The 24794-nt window shown below is 35.7% G+C and overlaps 1 protein-coding gene across 1 annotated transcript in view; it reads left to right on the top strand.

Annotated features, from left to right (window-relative positions):
* Positions 1-24794, top strand: part of SNTG2 (syntrophin gamma 2) — a gene marked incomplete at both ends in the record, with an annotated part of 283979 nt that overhangs the window by 248843 nt on the left and 10342 nt on the right. Inside the window, 3 exons of the mRNA XM_082305911.1 lie at positions 963-1172; positions 18055-18147; positions 22890-23000. Coding sequence (XP_082162037.1) covers positions 963-1172; positions 18055-18147; positions 22890-23000 — 414 coding nt within the window. The remainder of the gene's footprint in view (positions 1-962; positions 1173-18054; positions 18148-22889; positions 23001-24794) is intronic.

Raw genomic sequence — 24794 nt, forward strand, 5'->3', positions numbered from 1 at the left:
CCTCAGATCTGCTTGACTAGAGTCAAGTCTCCTAAACCTGACCTGGAGTGCTAGAGAAAGAAAATTCTGTTTGCAGGTGACTTTAGAAAATAAGAAATAACATCCTCTTTGCAAATTACTTTTTTTGTTCTTTCATGCTTTTCTGCCCCATGCCATCATAGAGAAATTGAGATAGGAAAGGGCTCTATCTGATCAATAGAAATTTTTAAAAATGCGTAATTTGGAAATTCAGTCAGTGAAAGTACTCAGATGTATACCAGTAGCCTTTTTATTTAGTTTTCTTTTTCTCTGTGTTTATGCGAATCAATGAAGTCTTGAAAGGTTAGGGAAGTTTCTTGTAAGAATTTGTTTTCATTTACAAAACATTCTGCTACAGGGATGTTTTTTATTATGAAAGACTAATGTGAAGTTTCTCTTCTTCATCCTGAATGCAGGATCTCACTTCACTCCCCTTGTAGTTGGAGAGCAGTATTGGCAGCTATTAGGGGACATTTGAAAGCTCACATTGTCATTTCTACAATTAGCCCTTGGGTGCTTGATAAATTACTGCATTCCTTGGTGTTGAGCCTATTGGAACCGAATTAGAACAGAGTAGTTTTATTCTCCTGTAAAGCTGGTACACAGCTCTTGAATTGTATTCAGACAATTCAGGGATTTCCTTCCTTTTCACTGTAAACAATATAGTGCTACAAACTCCTTTTAAATTACATATGTATTGCTTGGGTAACTTTGACAGTGTTTTGGAACTGCGGAAGCTGAGATTACATGATACAGGGTAAAGTGAATAAGTAGCAGAGAAGTTGTCTTTGAAATTATTACTTAATTCTCGGAACATTCCTTCAAGGTAATTATTAACATAATGACATAACGTATCCAAGTACCCATCACTTACAGAAGACAATGTTGCTCTAACTGTTTGTTTTTGCTAGATGAAGAATCACATACTGAAACATGTCTTTCAGCTCTGGCTTGCTGATGATTGCTGGCTACAAGCAAACTTGTATTTAGGTATTCATCAGGACTTTGATCTTGAAGACCAGAGGCCATATTGTTTCAGTGTTATGGTTGGACATGGCAAGAGTCATTATTTCAATGTAGAGCTGGGCAGCGAGTTGGCAATGTGGGAGAAGTCATTTCAAAGAGCGATTTTCTTGGAAGTTCAAAGAACAGGGGTAAGTAATGAATAATTTAAATCCTGGAGCCATTTCATCAGTAAAATAAGTCTTAACAAATTTTTAGATTTTGTATATTTAATAATTGTATCAGATTGATGTGCTCCATGACTAAGGATCTGAGTAGACTTTAAGGCTTCTGAAAGCTTCATCATCACATCAATATTTGTATGTCAATGACTATGTAATAACAGTCTGTGAGTGTGTTATGACAGTTTGAAAACTGGAAGTTGACCTTGATTATAACAAACTGGAAATGAATACATTTTACCACTGGAAAACAATTTCTGGGGAGATTCTTTAGTCCACCTTGAACATTTTCTTCCAGAAAGCTTATTTTCCACTCACGTAAGGTAAATTTGTTACGTTTTACATAAGGGTTCTGTTTTCAAAGAAGAAATATTTTGCTCTTACATTGTTAATTGTAAATGGGGATTGTCCTTGTTAACATTGGAAGAGTTTGAAGACAGCGTAAAAGCGAGATGAAAGTTTACAATAGTCTTAGATTCTCAAAATTAAACAGCTAGTAAAATTCTCTCACGCCAACTATTTTCTTGGATCTCAGGGTGCACTTCCTATTAGGTCATTTTAAGTTTAAGATCAAGATTCCTGGTATAGTTGTCTAAATGTGGGTGTCTATTAGCATTGTGCTGACTAAGCTCCCATTAGAATCAGTGAGTAGAGTCCAAAGAATGACCATGCTTATCCTAAAGCAGATACTTTCTTCTAAAGGAGATATTTTGTGGTATGGAAACAGAGAAGATGATAAATTGATTTTGATTTAAGTTGCAACTTAAAGAACCTCTAGACTGTTATATAAACAAGTTATTTGCTGAATATCTAGATCCATACTCCTAAGTGAACTGGACCAGTGGTATGGGGATGTATGGATTAAAAGTATAGGCCTTCTCCAACTAAAAACATATTTATGCAGTTTAGCACAAATACAAGCTTGATCTGGTATGTTCAGGGACCTCCTAAAGATGTTTACAATAGCGAGAGCACTGGATCACAGCGTTGCATTAGCACAGCTTGCAAGGAGCAGGAGTCCTAGCACGGGTGTTGAATCAGCTCTTCTAAATTTCCAAATCTCTGGGATTCTAACGAGGTTTGAAGGTGTTTGCTTAGAACCCTTCCAATTGTCTCTTCAGACTGATGAGGTAACAAAAAAGATTTTGTAATGGTGATGCTGTTGCCCCTGCACTTCTGAGAAGGAATGCAGTTCTTCAGAAAAAAAATCAATTCTTCCTGAAAAATTGCTGGGCATCAGGGAGGAATTAATAATTCATATTGAGTACGCATAAAGTATTTTCTCACATGAACTCTTCAAGAAATGATGATGTAACTCTTTGACAAGCCATTCAGTGATCCTATTTATTATCCATATAAAAAGCAGATAAGATATAATTAAAATTAAGTATAACAAGGGTGGAGATTAGCTGGTTCTGCAGCTGATTTGATTTCTGAAGTATTTATTGTTAAATCTCAAAACTTGTTGTTCTTTTACAACCTAACAGTCTTAAAATTAAGGGACAATTCTTTGCTTGTGCAATGATCTTTTGTCATTTGAATCCAACAATCTTCTAGACCAATATCACACAAAAGACATTAATATCTCTTCCAACTGTGGTTTAACCTATCTGAAACCTCCAGGAGAGGCATTCAATTAAAATCCTGATTGCAGTGCGTAAGTCTACATATGTGTGTTCCCATATCTTAATTTTCTCTCACTCAGTTGCATACATTCAGGTTTGTCATAAACCACTATGTCAGTAGGATGCAAAGCACTGCAGTCACTCTCCAGCAGTGAAAAATCTTTTGACTCCACTATTTTGTTTCTTCCTTCAAAACATAAATACTCCTTTGAATGTCCTTTTTTTCAGAAGGATATCAAGAGCAGCGTGAATGAGGTGCAACTTAATATTACATAGATTATTTCAAGCCATAGAAAAAGAACTGGCATTTCAGTATCCAGAAAATTGAAGGTTGTCATCAGTAGGTTAGATTGTCCATAAAAATTCTTTCTTTTGAAGAGGGACCGTAATTGCAGTTGGAAATCCATTTTTATTCATAAATGATTGGGCAAGATCCATGGCAGGTATTGGATTGCACTGTGTCATTTTAGCCATTCTTATTTAAATGTGGCTTGGTTCTGTTTACTGTTGAGGGTCATTAGGATCTTGTCTTTGACAGGGTTGTTGTTAACCTTATCCTGTTCACGGTCTTCATGTTTGGTGTTTCCATAAGAGTTGTATTTCTGAGAAGATTCTGTCCTTACACAGTTTATGAAAAGAAATGTTGCTGTGCAGTGCTATGTCCAAAGGTGCTTTTGAATTTTATACTGCCCATCTTGTGTGATTTTTTTACGCATTTCTTCTGAAAATGGCAGCAGTGTTAAATGACAGAAAGAATGCAGTAAAGCAGGAAGAAATCCCCCTCACAATATCATTCCCCTTTCAGCTATCTTAAAGACATATTTCAAGCTGCAAATGCTTACAATAAGGAGTCTACTGAGAAACTGTGAAATTCAGTGATCCTGATATAATGAATCTATTTACAAACAATTACAGCAAGCAAACTTATGTTAAATCAAGATGCTAAAAATATCCATATTTTCTTCCTATGAAAAATACTGTAGTCACTGATGGCATAATTTGGACAGATGGGGGCAATAAAAACGCAGTAGAAGTAGGGCAGGCAGGCAGTTGAAAGGCAGAAAAAGTGCTGTTAAAAAGCATTTCCATGAGGTTGGTAGTAAAAGTCAGCATTGCAATGGAGGAAGATAGGCAGTGAAGTCCTCTCAATCATAACCAGAGGTTCAGTCATCTCCCATGCATCCCAGCAAGCCTCTCTGTCTCACCTGGAACATCCTAACCAGTGCAAGACCAATTAATGATGATCAGATGAAGTAGTTTTTCTTCTTTTTTTTTAAAGTTTTTTACAGTGTAGACAGTCTTGAAAAATAAAAGGCTAGCACTTTTTCCAGATCTCTTACTAATTCTTTGACCTGTCAGGGTAGTCTTGTCAGTACTATGGGATTTTATTCCATGTTTTTTCAATGTTGTCTTTTATAAGTTACTTTCTCAGTATTCTTCCCTCTCCTCAAACTGTTCTTTTCAAAGGAAATTACCTTGAGTCATCTGAGTCTTGGATATGATTGTTAAATTAATGCAGAAACATCTTGATAGGATGATTTGGATCTTTGGGGTCTTCAGTCTTATTCCACAGAAGGATGAGAAGGATATTGCAGTAGTATTTGGTAACAGACAGAGAAAAGAGTGACATTAATACATATTACTATCAGCTGTAGAAAAGTTGGGCTAACTGTTTTGGCATCTTAAAACTTTGTACTTATTATATGGATGGCAGAAGGCAGAGGAGCTCTCAGGAGACTGAAAAAAACATACGGGGGAAAATCATCTACTGCAGTGTCACTGAAATACCTGCAGTTGGTGTATATAGTGAGGAGACATGGTTACATACTCTCCTCATTTATCTAGCAACTTTTAAACATGAAAGAAAGTTTTCCCTTTGTGCTTCCAGCTGTGATGCAGATGCTGCAAGCTCTTTCAAATCCTCATACAGCTGAATAACCTAGTTTCATGAAACCATTTACTTTGCTTGGATGAAAAAAGTTGTTTAATATGAGTCACTGCAAAAATTAAAATAGATCAGAAGTCGGACTTCAGTCAGTCATAACAGAATAATCAAGAAGTTTTCCTGCATGGTTATTTTCTGTGCTTAAAGGTAAGTACTTCTAGCAAACTTCTTTCCATTTTGTTCTGTAACTCAGTGACTGATCTTGACAGACAAATAAACCCTGGAAATAAAAATATAATATATACTTGTTGAGGACAAGGATATGAATGTATTGTGCTAAGAGAAATGTTAGCAGTAAAATTCATGTTCCTGGAATGATACAAATTCCTCCTGTGAGGAATATACATTAAAAATAACAACAAAAAAAATTCACAAATGTTGTAATAATATTTCACTTAAATCCATGTCATGTAAACATTATTGGAAATCCAAAACCAGTTGATAATTAACATAAATGTATAATGCAATTATCCTGTGTATTCCTTCTTTATAACTCAGTTAACATGTATCTTCTTCTGTGGGTGTTTTTGTATGCATTTTTAACGTTTACTCATTTTCCTAAGAGTTAACAACAAACCCTTCTCTATAGTGAGATTCTTGATGCTGATCATGTAAGCCAGATTGGCTCATTGTGACTCAGAATTGCTTGCTGATTGTGTCTGTTCCTGGATAAATGCAAAAATGATTATTGGGAATAATTGTGCATGCAAACCTGGAGCTTTGTTTCATAAGATTCCCATTTCAATTTTCTTTCCACAAATATTGTGCTGCTAAAACACCATGATTAAAATTCCTTAAAAAAGAAACAATAGTTAAAACAAATGCTATTAATCAAGTCCTTATAGTTAAAACAAATGCAATTAATCAATTCCTTTTCTGTTTTGTAAGCAACAATGAATTCCTTTTCAAGATTGGTTGGTCCGGCCAATCTCTGTTTTCATCTGTGAGCGTGAGCATTGTTCCACACTTATGAAAGATGACAGACATTAGAGTAACATATGTTACAGTATCCTTAGTTCACCATTTTTCTGTTCCAGACTTTAACGTTTCCCTCTATACACTGTATGTTCTTTGGGATGTTCTATATGAAATGCCTGAGGAATCTGCAACCATTTTACTGATGATTAAAAGAAAACAAAACAAAACAAAACAAATCACATAATTATTTTGAAGAAGTGGTTTACACAATATCCTTTCCTCAGCTTTGTATCTCTTTCCCTTTTTGCTTGATGGTCTATCTCTGATTACTTTTTGATATCCTCTCTTCTATTCACCTTTTTAAATTTCCTTGTAATACATTTTCAGAGATTTTACCAGTTCATCAGTTTTAATTAATTTCTAACCCATTCATAACATTCTCATCTGAGAAAGATGAAGTTGCTTTCCATGAAACATGCATTGTTTATTTACAAATCCTTTCAGAATCCATACTGTTGACAGGTTGTGGTTTTCACCTCTCATTTTTCTAGTAAAGATTTATGGTCTTTCTTTATAAAACTTACCCATGTAATGCTTCCCTCTCATCACTCCTCCACAGCTCAGGAAATAATCTATGACATCTACGAAATAATCTATCTCCTGATTCCTACAACTGTCTGCTGTTTGTTCTGGACTGTTAGTTAATTTTATATGCGTGTTTCTGTTAAAAATCTTCTGAAAGGGTTCACTAAAACTAATTGAAAACATATAGAAGTGAATAGGTTGCTTCCAACTGATTTCAATAACCTCTCCAGGAAAGCAGTATTTCCTCATAATTTCCCTTTAAAAGCATTCAGTTGACCATATTGTATAAAATATCAATATATTAGTCACTGTATGGATACGTACTACTTCCTAACCTGTCATAAGCAATAATGTAACATCAAAAGAATGCTTATATTTCAAATCACCTAGTTGCTTCTGTGATGTGTAAAACCACTTACAATGATGAGAGATCAAAAAGAAAAAACTGCGCAAAATTGCACTGGCATTTTAAAAACCTACTTTTTCATAAATTAAATGGATAAATAGCTCCCATATTTTGAGCAGCTCCAGAAAGAGCCAAAATTAATTTATGTATTTGGGCTTTTATTCTCAGTCCACTGGAGATAACAATAAACTCCTCATGATTTCAAAATTAGGAACCAGCTGGAGAAATTCCTTCACATAAAAGTTCAAATGGCTTCTAAACAGTTTTTTTTACCACTGAACATCAATGTGTATTTTAGCAACATTCCTATATATGCTTGAAGTTGAGTTTTCAACAAGCCACTGAGAATGTAAACAGTGATGTGCATTGATCAGTGATATGTATCCCTTGCATTCCCACTGTATGGTGGTCAAGCTGCAAAGAAGTGTGGAATTAGCCCCATCTGAAACTATTTTTTAGCATGACAAGTACAAGTCAAATTGAAGATTTTAGATTTAGAGAAAACTGAAGAAAAGAGTTTGTGATGTTTGGATCCAGGCAGCCTAAAAGAAGTTTAATTCCTGAGTCTTCTTCCTGGGATGTTACACAAAAGGTGTCTTCTAGTCATTCTCCAATGGCATTTGGAATTGATCTTACTACAACTCAAATTAGATGTAATCAGAATACATCTTAGAGACTGTGTCCCCTCTGGGACTTGAGCAGAGAGTAGGTATCTTTCCACTTATCTTCCTGTCACAGCTAACCTAACTCTTCTGACTACCTGATTTCTGAGATGCTCAGAAGACTTTGGGTGTCTCAGTAACTGTGCAGTCAAAACACACACACCCATTGTTTCTGGGCATCTTTGGAATTAAGTAAGTGCTGCTTGAGAAATGGTAGTCTAAATCTCTGAGACTGAGCAAAACAAGTCCACCTAAATAAACAAATCTAGCAGAAATTAGGCAGTCTGAATAAGAAGTGTCATTTCTACCGTATGAATCTATTAATTCTTCATGGTAAACTGAGAGGATGAGTAAAATAGGATTGGTTGATCATAGTGTAATCCTTGTGAGCTCCAAATAATATATTTAAAATGCAAAAAAGTTAAATACAGTTGGCAATGCTATCTTAATTTTATATTCTGTGATGATGAAAAAGCATATATGAAACAGAGTAATATTTTATTTATTTATTTATTTATATTTTAAAATGGAAATGCCACCATATGCTAATTTCAGAACTAATTTCTGAAACAAACAAATAAACAAAGTGAATATCCTCCTTAAATTCAGGTGAGATATTAAATAGCAGTTAGATTAGGTTAGATTTATAGGGTCATTAAAAGATACGTATCAGTTTGTTACCAGAAGCACCCAGTTTAATTACACTATTAAGTTTTAGATTGCTTTCATTATGTACAGAAAGCTTATTACAATTCCAATTTAACTGGTCATCTTTAGAAATACTATTAGATTCTAACTCATTTTCACACTGATGCAAAAACCCCACCATTCTCCAACCCAAAGAAAGATGCTGAGAACCACACAGGTTAATTGTAAATACATTTGTAAAAATGATTAATAATTCAACAATTCAGATACCAGGTGAGAATCAAGCAATGCACCTATTATAATTTTAAAAAAGCAAGAGAATGTACCAATTTACAAGGCTATTGAACAAAATCCTGTTTACATATTCTGTATTTTAAACATGATTAATATAAAATGTTGATTTTCATGAAGCTACACCAATATTTCTAAAAATAGTATATGCTTAAAATTACAAATTATTCGTATTGAAAGGGTAAATCCAAAGACTTATATATGTATACCTCTTAATATATTTATATGTATTTATAAATCCAAAGATTTAAATAATACCTATGTGGTGTGAGTCTAGTTTTGTTATTATTTTCCAGAGGATATTATAGACTTGAATAAGGATGAAACTACTAAGCTGTCAAGAAGTTAATCTCATGGAATTTCAAATTTATAGAGTAATATTACCATAGAATTTTGATATTTTATTTTATGTTTTCAAAAGTTGGTGTTCCCTATTATTTTCTGCCTGTGATTCCTTTATAAGAATCAGGTAGAAAAACAAAATCCCAGTCCAAGCATCGTTGATTCAGAACTGAATTTTGTACTCAGTAATGTTTCTTGTTGGCATTTCTAATTATTTTTCAACTGCAAAATTCTAGAATTTATAGATCACTAGAAAAGAAAAAACCTTTATTATATAATAGCAAACTGTCAAAAACAAGTCAGTGCCTTTGCTGAATTAAACCAGTAGAGTTCCACTAAGGTGAATGGTGCCAGCCTGAGTACTATGATTGCTACTGACAATCTGCCTCAGGTATGTGAAAATATATTTGGGACCATCTACAGGTAGGAAACTGTTAAGCGTTCAAGTCACTGTTGTATCTTGCTTTTCTTTACGGAAAAATGAGTTGCTACAAAACCACGAAGCTGTTGCTCAGGCCCAGAGATGAGGAAGCACAATCTGTTCCTGACATAAGCCACGGCTGAAGAATGCACTTTGAATTTTCACTGCTAGAGGATGACCACTGCTAAGCTGCTGGCCTTTGATTTTGTCCTCCTACCTCCATTTCTCTCACTGCCTTTTCCTGCAACCAATTTAAGCCATAGTCTGCCTGTTCAGCAGAGGAGGTAGCAAGTCTTCCTTCTTCTGTCAGATTTACATTAGCCATAGGTTCACATTACAGAGAGAATGCCATGGCCGTGAGTAGGCATCCAGAACTGCATTATCTGCTCATCTTGCCAAGTAATGGCTGAACCTACAACAGTTGAGGAGAATTAGTTGACCTGTCAGTCTTCCTATGGGAACACAACTCCCTGCAGAGGAACATTTGCTTCAGGCCACATGTGCCTGTGTGTGTGATCGTCTGTGATAGTGGTTTAATGCTTAATCCCAGTTATGCGGGAGTTTTCTGAAAAGGCAGTCTGTCCAATGAGAGAGCTCTACTAAGAAAACCATTTATGCAGTTAGCTGCTATAATGTCACGAGCATTATAAATTACAAATAGATTAGATCAGATAGATACTTATTTCAGTTAGAACAGCTGTTGTGTAGCAGGAATTTTACTTATGAGTGTAGCTCAGATTGTAATAGATGACCTAAAGGCAAAAGTTTCAAGCATAGCAGTATCCTGAGAAAGCCAGCATTTAAAACATGAACGTATTAAGCATAGGTATTATTTTCTAAAGCACTAAGCACTGAGCTAGCACTACTTCTACTGAAATCAGTAAAAGCTTGCTTTGAAGTTCAGTGAAAGTATAATGAGCCATTATTTGAGTCCTTCGAAATATCTTTTAGTGCCAGTGTGTCTCTTGCATACATATATGCTGAACCACAGATGTGCATCGGTGTTTAAAAAGAACAACTATAATGTCTTCTTGAAATCGTCAGATTACAGCACCATATTTTACAAGAGAATGTACTTTTTTTATACTAATACCCAGTCAAGTATGTAAAAATAGTCATTTTAGGGCATTAAGATGCAATTCCTTCGATTGCAGCAACTGCAGAACTTGAAGGAATGTACAAGATTTTTAATCAGATCTGTTTTGTTTCAATAACGTGGTTTTAATTGTATCTATCCGTAAATATCACAGTTCTGTAACCTTTTGATTGTGATATGATGAATTCCTTAAAGGTATGGAGAAATGAGTGGATCTGGCACATTTTTTAAGTTAAGATGATATTCCTTCAGTCACTCTCACACGAATTATTTTACTGATCCTTTTGCATGGTTATCTGGAACAGGAATACACCTGAGCTTCAGAAGTCTGTTCTGATGAAATTTCTGAAAACTCTCATGCTTTTGATGAATGTCAGATTTCATTGTCATTTCATTTTCTCACATGTAATGTGGATTCAGAGTGAGAATGCTTTCAATGTACTTTATAAATGTCTTCTGAAAGTTTTGCTTTAAAAAAAATGGTGATATATAATACAAAATATTTTATCCTAAAATAACAATCAGAATTTTAAAATATGAGGAAGCCAAAGTATGCGCATTTTTAATTCAACTATTTTGGAATTTCAAAGAGTTTAAAAAGCACTTCTGTTTAGCACAAGTCATTCTACGCGAAAAGACTGTTGAAAAAGATTTTGCAGTCTGTCTTCAGAATTAAAGGGTTTAATTTTGTATGCCTCCTAGTACACTCTCTGTATGTGGGCTGACATACATTTCTCAGTAGAACCATAACAACTCTGGTTGCTCTTATCATCATCTCCACATCCTACTCAGAGTTTTTTTATGCTAAAAGTGGAATTTTCAAAAAAGCTCATTCTTGACCTAGCCAGTCCCATATTAAGGCTTTTACCAAACTCTGTGTTTCGGTAAATACATTGCATGCATTAAGAAACCTTACTCCTGTCACTCCTGTATGGTTTAATAGCTTGTAAAAAGCTGCTGTATAAAGTCTTGATGCAAGTTATCTGTGTTCCAAACTGTCTGCTGTTGGTATAATTTTTTTTCCTTAGCCTTACTGTATTTTAAATGCTATTGTGCATTATTTTCTATCATCTAATGCATAATAAAAGAGCTCATCATTTAGGTCCTTCTCTGTTTCAGGCATTTAAGTTCCTCTGACAAGTCCTGCAAACTTCCTCCCATTTTTACAGATGCCCACACTGACAGAAAGACTAAAAAAAATATTAAATGTAATATGAAGTGGGATTTGGTCTCAGAAATAAGAACAAATATCAGTGATATTTGGATGATATTAAAATTTTTTCAGTTCAAATTGGCAGCCCTGGAGTCCTCTGTTAATATGATTGAAATGTTGACCAGTAATTGATTTCTAGGGAAAACTGTCACAATTAAATTCAATTATTATGTTAATTTCCAGTTTAATAGAGAATGACAAACGAATTGCTTCATATACATTTAGCCCATTAGAATTCCACTCTCATCCTCATCTGTATACAGTTCACTTTCTTAAGTATTTGTGAGATCATGGACTTTGTTCAAAAAAGTCAGCTTCTTTAGTAGGGAAAAGTGCTCAGTTTGGGGTATTTCTAATTGTTCTGTTTGAGATTTTTAGTCACTTAATTTTCATCTGCATATGGCTAAGCTTTAATGATTTTTTTTTTTACATTAAATAACAACAGACCAATCTTGAATAGCTCAAAAGAGCTGTGCCGTTAACTTTAATAGATTTTGGAGTCATCACTAAATTAAACATGCTAAGTGCATGCACTATTGTTATTGGCTTGTATCTATATTCATTGGTATTTAACTATAAAAAAGGAAAAAGACCAAAACCAGATGATGATGATGGCTGTTTTATAATATATGAAATAGGTACTGTTTTTACTGAACAAGTAAAACCGTGTTCTCATCAACTGTGTTATTTTACATGTAAAAGGGATGACTTGTCTCTGGAAAACAATATTCCAAAAATATATTCATTAGATTAATAAAATAATATTAATTTAATTTTAATGGAAATACTCCCTTGTTCTAAGCAAAGTCAAAGTTTTATTAAGATTTTAGCATTTAGTATATTCGTGGCATATTATTTCCACACAGAGGCATAACACGTATTTTAACTTAAAGTGAATAGTATCAATACAGTATGCAATATGTATGCTGTATGCATATGGGTATGGTTCTTGCCCAAATGCTTTGCTGTCTGGTTGTTTTTATCACTTATTTTTAAGAAGTATGTGTTGAATTCTATAGCATGAGTATAGTGAGAAATAGTGTCTGTGTTCCCACTTACCTGTAATAAACCTTTACAGCTCATCTTAGAGCAAATGTATCTATACATCTATAAAGCAGTCGACAAAGTAGCAGGGGAAATGTGCAGTTTAAGCAGTAAAGTGTAATGGTATTGTCTACTTTCCAATTGCTTTTTTGAAAATAAACAAGCAAAATCATGTACATGCCAAATTTGTATTCATTTGGAATAGAAGACCGGTATTTATTTCTGTATTTTGGCTGGTCAAAAACACTAGAATTCCTGCTAAACAGAACATAGCTGAGTCCAAAATGAATTAATATATTCCATATGAATGCTGTAGTTAAAGCAAAAGTGAGGTTTTTCTTCATGTGAGGCAATAATTAAGCACAATGTAGCCAGGCATCAGCTGTATTTTTGAAACTGCAAGCTTGATGAGGCGTTAGGAACAACAGCACTAGAGTTACAAAAGTAAACTCCATTAAAAGGAATATGCACTATGTCATTTTTCTGTGTTGCCCTTATATGAGCAACATCACTGAATCTCATTTGTTCCTTAGAAACTTTATTTGCCAAGGAAATAAAGGAAATCTTAGGAAAAGGAATACTGACTGAAAAGGTTGGTAACTGATTCTTTAAAAATGATATAAAATGGTATTTTTTTACTATGAATCTTTGTTGGTGATCTCAGAATGTAACATCTTAACTTACAGGCATTATTAGTAATCATGATTTTAAATAATTTTACTGGAAAACAAGTGGAACCCCTGTTTCTTGGAGAGAATATAATCCTACAGCAGAGTAACATTAAAAGATTGTACGTCTTAAAAAAAAATAATCCAGAGATACTACATTGGACACCTATGAGAGAACTTAGGCAAATTCAGCCTCCCTGGAATACCCACATGTCTGTGCTGAAATCAAAAGGCCTCTGATCTGGCAGGTCTGCCTGCTTCCTTCTGGCTTCATACTACACCTCTGTGTGGCCAAGGACCCCTACACATAGAAGGCAACTCAAGAAGAGGAGAGGTCCTCTGTTTCTTCCTTGTCTCTCCTTCCTAAGCAGCCTGTGTCTGGGCTGCGGGGGTGCCTATTGCCCACCAATTCTTTGTGCTTCCAGCCATGTCACAGGGCAGTGACTACACATGAAATGGTCCCCCGTTCTGTTTGTTGCCCAGGCTCTGTCTCTCACTGTACAGATAGTTGAGGTATATTTATGCCCTCCACTCTGAGTGGAAATAAGAAAGTCCCTCTTGTAGTCTTTTCCCATGCATTCATTCTCCAGTTTTAGTATTTTCTCACCTCTTGACTTGGCTACCTAACACCCATGAACCAAGTTTAAAGCCCTTTCTTGTTAGGTTATCAAATCTGTTCACGAACACATTCCCTCCTTCTGAGGGAAAGAGTCATCGTAACTGATGATCATAAAAGCTGGGTTTGAAATGAATTGGCCTGTCATTGAGCATATTTCTCTTCTAGTTGTTAGACAGAATCCTACATCGGTCTTTGATTTAGAGTACTAAAGCAACCTGTCCCTTGTTCTCTCCCTGTTTTAAAAACTGATGGAAGATAAGCATGAAAGAAGCCTTTCTGTTTTTTCCATTAAGAGGTAATTAACCCAAGCCTCCAATGCTAATTACCTTCTGTGGATTCCAAGATGTGTGCATAGTCATGGAAGATATTAATTTATGTGGATAGTGACAACAAGAAAAAAAAGTACTAAGTTCCGCAAGCCTCACAATATTAGTTAACTGTAGAATCATGCTGGGATGGAAGTGTCAAAGTTTTGTAGATGCGAGTGAGAGACAAAATACTGACCAACTGCTGCAATCTTGTTAGAGGGCTGAAATCTTGCCCTTGGAGTAAATGTAGGGACCTAATTTCATTCTGAAGGCTGCAGTAGAAGGGTGCTTACGCATGCTCACTGACACCTCCTTCTCCTAGATGCAGGCCTTCTTTTCCCATCATTTAGCTTCCAGGACTCTCTTTTCCTAGCTCTCTGCCCTGCCCAGCCTCCCTACTCCCCTCCAGGAATCTCAGTCCCCTGCAGTTCATGCACAGACAAGAGTTGGGCTTTGTATCAGCGATTTGCTGAGGAGACACAGGGATTTCATTAGCAAGAAGGAAACGCTGTGGCCTGCTTTCAACCTTCCCCTTCTGCTTTTCGAGCAAAGAGGCTTGCTCACTCTCACATGAGCTACTCTGGTGAAGGGGACCTAGTGTGGAGGCATGGACAAGATAGGCAGAGAGTACATGTGCTCAGGACTGCCGAAGACTGGTATTGCCAGTATGTGAGATAATTCTGATTAGTGCATAATGATATTAGTATTGTGTGATACTGCCTACATTTACAGTGCAGTGCTAGCATGGCGGTGTCATGCTGGCCACCACAAGTCTGCCCAAAACAGCAACTGGAATATTCATTGGTTCTGCAGAATAGCTCCAATGGAACCCGCCATTGGGAGGGCAGGAGCTCCAGGATCCTGAGGCAGTCTGCTAAAGGAGGAAGATAGATCAAAGCTGAATTATTTCTGGGAGATTTCTATGTCTATTGGAAAGATAGTGAGCGTATATCGTAGAATCATAGAATCATTAAGGTTGGAAAAGACCTCTGAGATCATGAGTCCAACCGTGTGGACTCATGCAGTCATTGTGTATACGTGTAGTCACTGTAACTATTAAGCCCTCTCAAGGTCTGGGAGGACAGATACCAGTGCCAAAGACCAGTGCCATGTTTCTGAATAGGAACAGGAGGTGTAAGAAATTCTTTCTATAAATGAGTCAGAAACACTGTTCTTCCACTATTTGGACAGTGATATTATCAACTTGACGACCTTTTCATGAGTTAAAGGTATATGCATTGAGATACTGATACCTGAACAATTACACAGATAAGAGTTTTGTAGTTGTCTTTTGTTACAAATAATTATTCTACAGATCATTTCACCATTGCTTGGAAAACATTAAATAATTGATTTAGGAGGTACACTATAATTTTCTTAACTATTGCAGTTCAGGCATGAGGCCTTCCTTTTAACAGCTAAATTCTTAATACTTTGACTAAAGAATCTCATCAGGCTTAAACTCCCAGTCTACATCCCCATAATGTTCAGAGTCACCAAGGTAGAGCTGGAAAGACTTGCACATCTTGTCTGGAGCAGGGCAAGCCAAAGATGGTCACTGTACCACATTTGCTAATGTTTTGAATTTTTCATATATGTATGAGCTATGTAAATTAATGTGGCTATTAGGGTATAGCTGTATGATTGGATAATATTTTAATGTATATCTTAAGGTTGATAACCTTGTAGATTCTCATCTACTTCTGCTTGCAATCCCCAAGTGTTTTGTGACAAGCTAATATTAGACCTAAGCCCAGAAAAATCTCATTTCCAATCGGTAAGGAAGGTTTTTTTTTAAATAACCTATTCTTTTCCTCTCTGTTGCTTAAGCTGTGAATTCTCAAGCTGGCTAATATACAGTTCTATTTTATTTTCTGCAAAATTCACTAGAAGACAGCTAAGCCTAGATTTCTTATGTTAAACTTCCATGTAAAAAATTGCTGTAAATAACCAAAGCTGATCACACAATTGCAAGTGTAGAGGAAGCTTATCCCAAAGGCAAGAATGAAAAGGGATAGTGCTCTGTACTAGTGTGAGTGAGTGGAGATGGGGGTCCTTATCACAGAGCTGTGTGAGAACCTGTACAAAGTCATTGAGGAAGTGCTGTAGGCAGGTTTTTAAATTTATACGGCAAAACCCCAACTAATTCTGTTGTAAAGAAGATGCTATTAGTGTGTTTTATAAGTATAAACCTTATATATCTATTTGTAATGTTTATCACAGTGAAAATGCAGCATATTCTGTTTGTCTCTAGTATTTGTCTGCGAATAATTTCCAAACCAGTTCCATTATTTGCAAATATTGAATATTTGTAAAATACTCCAGGCTAATTATTTGTACATAGTTCATTTTAGCATTCACCATTTGTGGCTGAGCAATTAGATGCTTACCCATTGGGGGAATCTAATTTGATATGTTTTAAAAATTGCTTTGCTGAGTCAGAGCTGAGCTAGTATAACCTTTTTAATTGGAAAATAATGGAGAATAAGTTATGACTGGTGCTTAATGCCACCTTATAATTACTGAATAAAATATAGGGATATTTAAATGTCGTTCTAATTGAATATCAATCATTGAAATCTTTTTAAATGCCAAATAACATGATCTTTGAACACCAATGAGCAAAACAATTTATTCAGAAGTATTATACATCTCTGTCATTGTTGAGCTGATTATAATACTAATCTGTACTAATAAATTAATTTCATTCCCAGCCCTTTCAAAATCCTTTAAAAAATGTCATATCTGTAACTCAGAAATGCTTATTTTAGTATAACTCTAAATATTTTTATTAATAGTGGAATGAGGAAACCTTTACAATTACTAAATGCAGAAGTTTTAGATTATACTAAAAATCTTCTAAAAGATATTGAAAGGACAATTTTCAACTTAAGTTTATTAATACTTTCAATCTCCTCTAGGCCATTCTTGTGTTGAAATCATTTTTTGGAATTTAAATAAACTATCCAGATACAAAAATTGCATGTAAACAAATGTCTAAGTGTGAGGCAACATTGCAGTTTATGAAATATCAATGAGAACAATGTAATGCTCTCTGGGAAGAAAAAGAAAAAATCAAAGATTTCATAAGGCATAAGGGTATCATTTTAAAAATGGCTGTTAAGGTGAGGTGAGGAAAGGCTGGAGACAGGATCTGATCTCTAGTCATGCTGAAGGCAATGGGCTTTTTGCCATTAACTGTGAATGGTGAACATCGTCAAACTGTTTCATATTACATCAGCAGTAGAAGCTTTTTCATGTGCTTTCAGAATCCATCATATACCCAAGTTAGCTAGCCTTAAAAGCACATGTAAAGAAGAATGATAATTGACTTTTTACTGTAAAGCTTATTCAGAATTTTAAACAGAACTTCTGGGTTTTGTTAATAAAACAGTTTTTTTCTTTCTAACCTGAAAGGTGATCAAAGAATTGGTGTATATATAACACTGTCTAGCAAGTATCAGTGCTAACTAACGAGTGATAGTTATTAGTTCTTCTTATTAAATTCCATTAACTAACATTAACTAAGACAGTGCTGCAGTGGCATGTCACCCAAGTTTACAAATGAAAAAATGTTGCAAAATAAAAAAGACTGTCTACAAAGTTTAAATCAGATGGAGAGGTCAAGTAGACAGGTAGCTTTTTCATAATTAGATTGCAATGACTAAACATTTAGGCACTGTTACCTGTACATTTGCTGGAAATGATGTCAGAAGTCATTAATAGGTCAGTCTACACATTTTTCCAGAAGTTTGAAATAGTCAGATTTGGCCTTGTTTGTTCTGTGTTGGATTTTGTAACAGATGGTTTCCAAGAATATGGTATTTATTTTGTGGAAGGGTGACTTGAAATATAGAAGACCTCCAGTTAATGTCTAGCTGACAGATCTGATAGTGACTTACAGTCAGAATTTTTTGACAATTTTAAAATGTAATAATATAAAGCAGTACCAGTGTTGCCAGCTGAGTGTCTTCCACACAAAAAGCTGTGTAAAATATTATTTTTATATGATAAATGACGATGATGGTTATTCTCTCAAAAATCATACTTCTTTTTTCCAGTCTAAAACGTATATGTGCAGTTGGCAAGGGGATACCCTGTGTTTCACAGTTGACTTTGCTCTGGGATTTACCTGTTTTGACAGTAAAACAAAGGTAAGAGGAAAAAGAAAAAGCATAACTCTGTTTTATTTTACTGTTATTGAAGATATCCATAACCATAATTTTTTATGATTACGTCAAGTGTTTCTTCCTCAAACATACTGTACTTTTTATTTACATAGCACTACTGAAATGTAGTCAGTTTGGGACTTGAAGGGGACAATTATAGTTGTGCCTTAGCATGTAAATATAAATTTTGGAGAAAGATATAAAAAAAGTAATTTCCTTTTCAAGTAATAAAAGCAAAGGAGGGTTATATTTAGCAGAGAACTTGGTTTCTTATAATGAAGAAGCTTCAAGATTTTTAAAAGATTACCAGTTATGAAAAAAATGAAGTGTCACCTGATTCTATTTGTTTTGAAGCTACAGATATAAAGTAGGATTAATTATTCTTCCATCATAAGAAATTTAGGCCATGTCTAAAATAAACAGAACAAGGGCAAATGCATATTAAAGTCATAATCTATAAGATTAAATTCACTTATCTTGCAAAACAGTGGCTATATATGAAGTGCCTACAGGGGATGGTTTATGATACGTGCCAACTTCCAAGCCCTGTCTATAATTCTACTATTTTATATATAATTTACTGATACTTTAATTTAAATTATTCAAAATGGATTTATACATTTGTTTGCCAGTAGAAGTAAACGTACATACAAAAAATGTTTCTACATTAATAGAGCTGTACAGTAGAAGGTCTGTCCTCTGAAATATGGTCTAGAACTCCAAACTGAAATGTTTTTTAAATATATATTAAAGAAACTCAGTCAGTCATTCTGAGTTAAGAGGAAACATACTTCATTTTGAAATATTGACACAGGATCTAGTTTTTGTGTGTTGGTATTTTTGAGTTTTGGGGCCAAAATGCACAAGTTTATTTGAATCTTTGTGCAGATAAATGATGACCAAGATCATTGTTATTTGAAAATTTAGACTAATTGCATTAAGTGTGCTATCCTATGAGGCAACATAGAATTTCAGGAAATACATTTGCATACCTTTCTCTGCCTCAGGTGATCCTGTATTCTGAAATTGTGCTTTTTGCACTATTGTACACATTTTGCGTGTAGCCACATACTAAATATAGAAAGTAATCTCATTAGTTTAGACTATAGAAAATGTTTCTTTTAAATGTGAAGATTGATTGGGTGGACTCCCACCTTTAAAATTATAAACTTCTCTATTGATAGGACTTTGAGACACAGTGCCTACTTTCAGTATCGATGAGGAGGAGGATTTAGATCAACCTTTGTTGCATAGCTAAGGAGAAATACAGAATACCATCAGATAGATTGATTCTGTTGTTAAACTAAAAATTCTAGAGAGCTCAAGTACATTTATTGTTCATCTGTGTGAGAGATGGGAGATGTCCTCTGCATCCTCAAGCCTGAGTGAGGCAGTAATGGGTGGCTTCTGCAGTTCATCTTACTTCCCATAATTGTCAGCTGGAGTTGACTGTGTTGCCCCATAGTCATAGCTTTTTCGGAATACTTCCTACCAGCACTGAACAGATCGTTGAAATGGTAAAGCAATTAACAGTTCATTAGGGACACAACAATTTTGCTGAAAAATTTATTTTTTCTTTGAGATAATGAATTTCAAATTAAAGTCGCCTATTGATGCAAAGAATGCTCTTACACCACAGCAGGTGTTCATACAGGCTTATTAAAATAAAGGCCAGTCACACGTCTGCTCTACGACTTTAAGCCTGGATTTCAAATTTTGGGCAACCGGCTCATGTACTCATTAAAAAAATGTTCTTTTTTACAGTCTGGAAAATAATATTAAAAGGGCCTTCTTATTACAAATGATGAAATAAAAAGTGCAAGAATGTTTGCTTAGGAGGGTGGTGGGTTAACCCTGGCTGGATGCCAGGTGCCCACCAAAGCTGCTCTGTCACTCCCCTCCTTAGCTGGACACGGGGGAGAAAAATACAACGAAAGGCTTATGGATCGAGATAAGGACAGGGAGATCACTCACCAGTTACTGTCGTGGGCAAAACAGACTCGACTTGGGGAAATTAGTTTAATTTATTATCAATCAAATCAGAGTAGGGTAATGAGAGAAAAACCCCAAATCTTAAAACAACTTCCCCCTACCCCTCCCTTCTTCCCAGGCTCAACTTCACTAGGTAGATTTTCGCTGCCTCCTCCCCCACAGCAGCACAGGGCGACAGGGAATGGGGGTTGCGGTCAGTTCATCACACATCTCTGCCAGTCCTTGCTCCTCAGGGGGAGGACTCCTCACACTCTTCCCCTGCTCCAACATGGGGTCCCTCCCACAGGGACAGTCCTCCATGAACATCTCCAGTGTGAGTCCTTCCCACAGGCTGCAGTTCTTCACAAACTGCTCCAGCGTGGGTCCCTTCCATGGGGTGCAGTCCTTCAGGAACAGACTGCTCCAGCGTGGGTCCCCCCAGGGGGTCACAAGTCCTGCCAGAAAACCTGCTCCAGCGTGGGCTCCTCTCTCCACGGGTCCACAGGTCCTGCCAGGAGCCTGCTCCAGCGCAGGCTTCCCACAGGGTCACAGCTTCCTTCAGGCATCCACCTGCTCCAGCGTGGGGTCCTCCATGGGCTGCAGGGTGAATATTTGCTCCACCCTGGACCTCCATGGGCTGCAGGGGGACAGCCTGCCTCACCATGGTCTTCACCAGGGGCTGCGGAGGAATCTCTGCTCTGGCACCTGGAGCACCTCCCCGCCCTCCTTCTTCACTGACCTTGGTGTCTGCAGAGTTGTTCCTCTCACATATTCTCAATCCTGTCTCTGGCTGCTGTTCCACCACAGTTTTGTTTTTTTTTCTCCCTTCTTAAATATGTTATCCCAGAGTCGCTACCACTGTCACTGATTGGCTCAGCTTTAGCCAGCATGGGTCCATCTTGGAGCCGGCTGGCATTGGCTCTATTGGACATAGGTGAAGCTTCTAGCAGCTTCTCACAGAAGCCACCCCTATAGCCCCCCGCTACCAAAACCTTGCCATGGAAACCCAACACAAGGGGTTTAAGCGTCTTTTAGAAAACTCTTTACTAGAACAGTTTTGGGGGATTCTTAAACTTATTTGAAAGAATTACTTCATTTCCTACATGTTCTGTCCCAGGGTCATCATAGGATTAACTCATTCAGCTTTTACCATTTTGGGCCCATCACAGAGATACTCTTGTGGCCTGCAGCTGCTTTATATCTGATCTTAGAGATTCTTTTTATCTTGTTGGCTTCATTGGTTCATCTTCCCCATCCTGTGTCTCTAGCCGCTCATCCAAGATAAAGGGATCCCAAAGTGTGCATTTTCTTCCACCTTCCAGAGCCATCTACTTCTCTTCTTTTCCACTCAGTGTCAACTGTTGAGAGAGATGATGACTCTGGCAATGCCTATTATTGCTAAATTGTTTCTAAGTTCTTGCTTCATCTCCACTCTAGCAGTTATATTATATAGCGAACATTCATCTCTCCTATTTAGATCCAAACTCATTTAAGCTTTGAATACTTTTCAGGTGGTCTAATTAGGCCCTCTGGACCCAGTTAAAATCTGTTCATGAATGTAAAGTTTAAGCACCATCACAATGCTGTAGCATAGTTGGGTTTTTCTTCACCTGTTATATTTGTCTAAGAAGTCAATGATGTTTACGTCTGCAGGGAACCAGGAGATGGAATCGGGCTTTTTGTGCCTCCTGTAAACACTTTTTTATTGATAGGGCATTCCCTTTCAAACTATGAGTAGGGTTCTGAAGACCACTGGTAGCACTGGTCTACATGAAAATAATATTTTGCAATGAGGTATATCAGAAAATGGAACACAGAAAACGTTCTTCTGTGTGTGCTTTTGAAATAGCCTTCAAAGTATTTAGATTGTTTCCTTAGCAGTGTCCAGGGACTGAATCACATTTCAACGTGTGCATAGAATTTTCATTAAGTGTATAGGCATTAAGGAAACATCAGCAGGAAGTCTGTATGCAAGTTGTTACCTTGTGTTTTTTTAAACTTACACATTTTCAGGCGATCAATAGAAAACATTCAAATAAATATGGAAAATTAGATTGGTTTCAAAAATAATTTCCCAATATTTGTTTTTAAAAAGTATCTCCATAACTATTAAAACATACCTGTCAATCTAGGACTTGTCAACACTAGTTAAGATGCCATGCATAAACCTGTAGAAGACCAAGAAGCCTGGAATTCTTATATATTTTACGAACAACTATGTAATGTAGAACATATTGTTGTGGTTTGCGAGACTACATTCAAAAATAACATTTTTGCATTTCTATAGCTTATTTTATCTGAGGATTTCAAACCACATTACACACATCAGTAAATTCAGCTTTGCAACACCTGTGTAAGACATTATTATCTATGTTATGCGGATGAGCCAGCTGAAATATGAAAGATCAAGATATGATACGGAATTGTGTTCACAGTGAAACTGATACAAATATCCTGATGAATCTTTCTAGAATTAAGCTTTTGCCATGAATTTTGATAATATGTAGGCAACTGAAAGATTTACGTTTCAGAGAATTTCTAAATAATTGTTTAATTAGTGAATATTAATATTGCATCTTTTGCTTTCACATATGATACAGAGCTGTTGATTTTATTTGCTCTACAACCAGCCTGTTGTCATATGCTATGTTTACTGCCATAATGCTTTTATCTTAATACATATGCATTGATCATCCATCTATAGTTCTAGGTAAGAGTGTGTAGCAGAGTTCTTAATCAAATTTCTTTCTCTTTAGAACGTGCTGTGGAGGTTTAAATTCTCTCAGCTCAAAGGATCTTCAGATGATGGGAAAACAAGGGTAAAGCTGCTTTTTCAGAATCTAGACACCAAACAAATTGAGACAAAGGTAAGCATCATCCTCTTTCTCAGTTTAGTAAAAAATGAAATGGAATTACTGTCAAAGCATCAAAAATTCCATTTCCTACTACACATGCATATGGTGAACTCCACATCACAGTTTATCTTTTTTTTCCTATTCTCTAGAAACTCTACAATAAATGGAAGTGATGTAGTATCTATAGATTTATTATACTATTTGTACAAGCCTGTTACTGAGTTGTGTTATCATGGTGTTTTACTGTTTCAGAAAGATGGTTTCTGTGAAGTTATTTAGTAAACCTAGAATAGATATAATATCTAAAAACTGCTTTTAAAAAGTATAAAGGAAAAATAAAATTATTTAAATGCTAAATACATTTTTAAGCTGCTATATAGTAGGCTTAAAATTTTAAGCAAATATGTGCTTAAGTTTTACCAATAAAGTAATAGATTGTGTAACATTTATTAGCTTAAAAATGGGAATATTCTTGTAAGAGGCCAAGCAATTCCTGAAACCTAATGGTTCTACTGTGAATTAAGAGCACTCAGTGCTTTGCATGATCCAGAATTAAGCTGTGGAGACATCCAGTCACTACTATAGATGAAATATTACTGGTGTCTCTTTTTTTTCCCTCTAGCAATCATCAAATAAAACAATGAAACTTAGAATTCAGATTCCCAATTGAGCTTCAGCAGTTTCTAATTCAGGATTGTAGTTTGTATCATCATCTGGAGGTTTGGCTGTAATGCCTTAATCTGCGCTGATACTGCCCCGTGATCCCAAGCTTGATGCTGAATAAATAGATAAAAGGATAATTTTTCAGTCATGCAGTTTTAAAAAGAATGAGGAGAAATTTGATGTGATATGACAGAGAAGAGGAAGGTAAGAGTGAGGTTCGACTGGGATTTGCTGGACAAAATCCAATGAAAACAACATTAAAATATCTGAAGATCTGTGAAAATTTTCAAATACTCTTAGTTCAAGTTGTACAGGTTAAAGTCACTTATAAAGTGGTACTTTTCTATAGTGACCATACACAAAAGTTATATATTACCTATCCTTCTGATGTTTAAAAAAAGTAGTAAGAAAATCTTTAACCTTCCTTGTTTATCATAAAGTTACAAAAAATGCAATATGTCTTTCTTTGTACATCTGTATTAGTAAATTATTCAGTATTTCATCAGCAAACTTAACCTGACTTGTCTGTTGGCTCTACAGTAAAAGATATTATAATATCTGTTACAAAAGGTACAATACTATAATAACTTGACTATAGTAGCAGGTCATTTCCACTTCATTTCTCACAGTACTCCTTGGAGACAGAAAAGGACTCCTATCATCATTTTACATGCGTTCATTTGTTGCAGAGAGCTCACATAACTTGTTCCAGGTCAGACAGGAAGATTATACTGGTGCAACAGCCATAATCTGAATCTCTGAATCTGTGTATTAAATCATTAGATAATCCATGTGTGTGGCCAAGGCCTCCAATTCCATTGCTTGCAATGGAATTCCATTACTTTAATACTGGATTATTCTTCTGTCTGTTGTGGTAAATAATCGGGGGGGGGGGGGTGGGGGGTGTTAATTTTATTTTATTTTTATTTCTGTGCTCACTTCAATTGTTTTTAATTGGTTTTACCTGTGTTTTACTCTTTAGATAGAAAAACTGTAAATGTTACCATTTTTATGAAAATTTGATTGTCTGTAAAATAATGACAAAAGTGAATCCTAATGATAATTTTACAGCAAATTTTGTCCAGGAGACAGATTTGTTAAAACGTTAAAAATTATTCTTTTGCATAGCTCTAGCGAAAACAC

This window comes from Platalea leucorodia (assembly GCF_965183815.1).
Source record: "Platalea leucorodia genome assembly, chromosome: 3".
NCBI classification, from domain to species: domain Eukaryota; kingdom Metazoa; phylum Chordata; class Aves; order Pelecaniformes; family Threskiornithidae; genus Platalea; species Platalea leucorodia.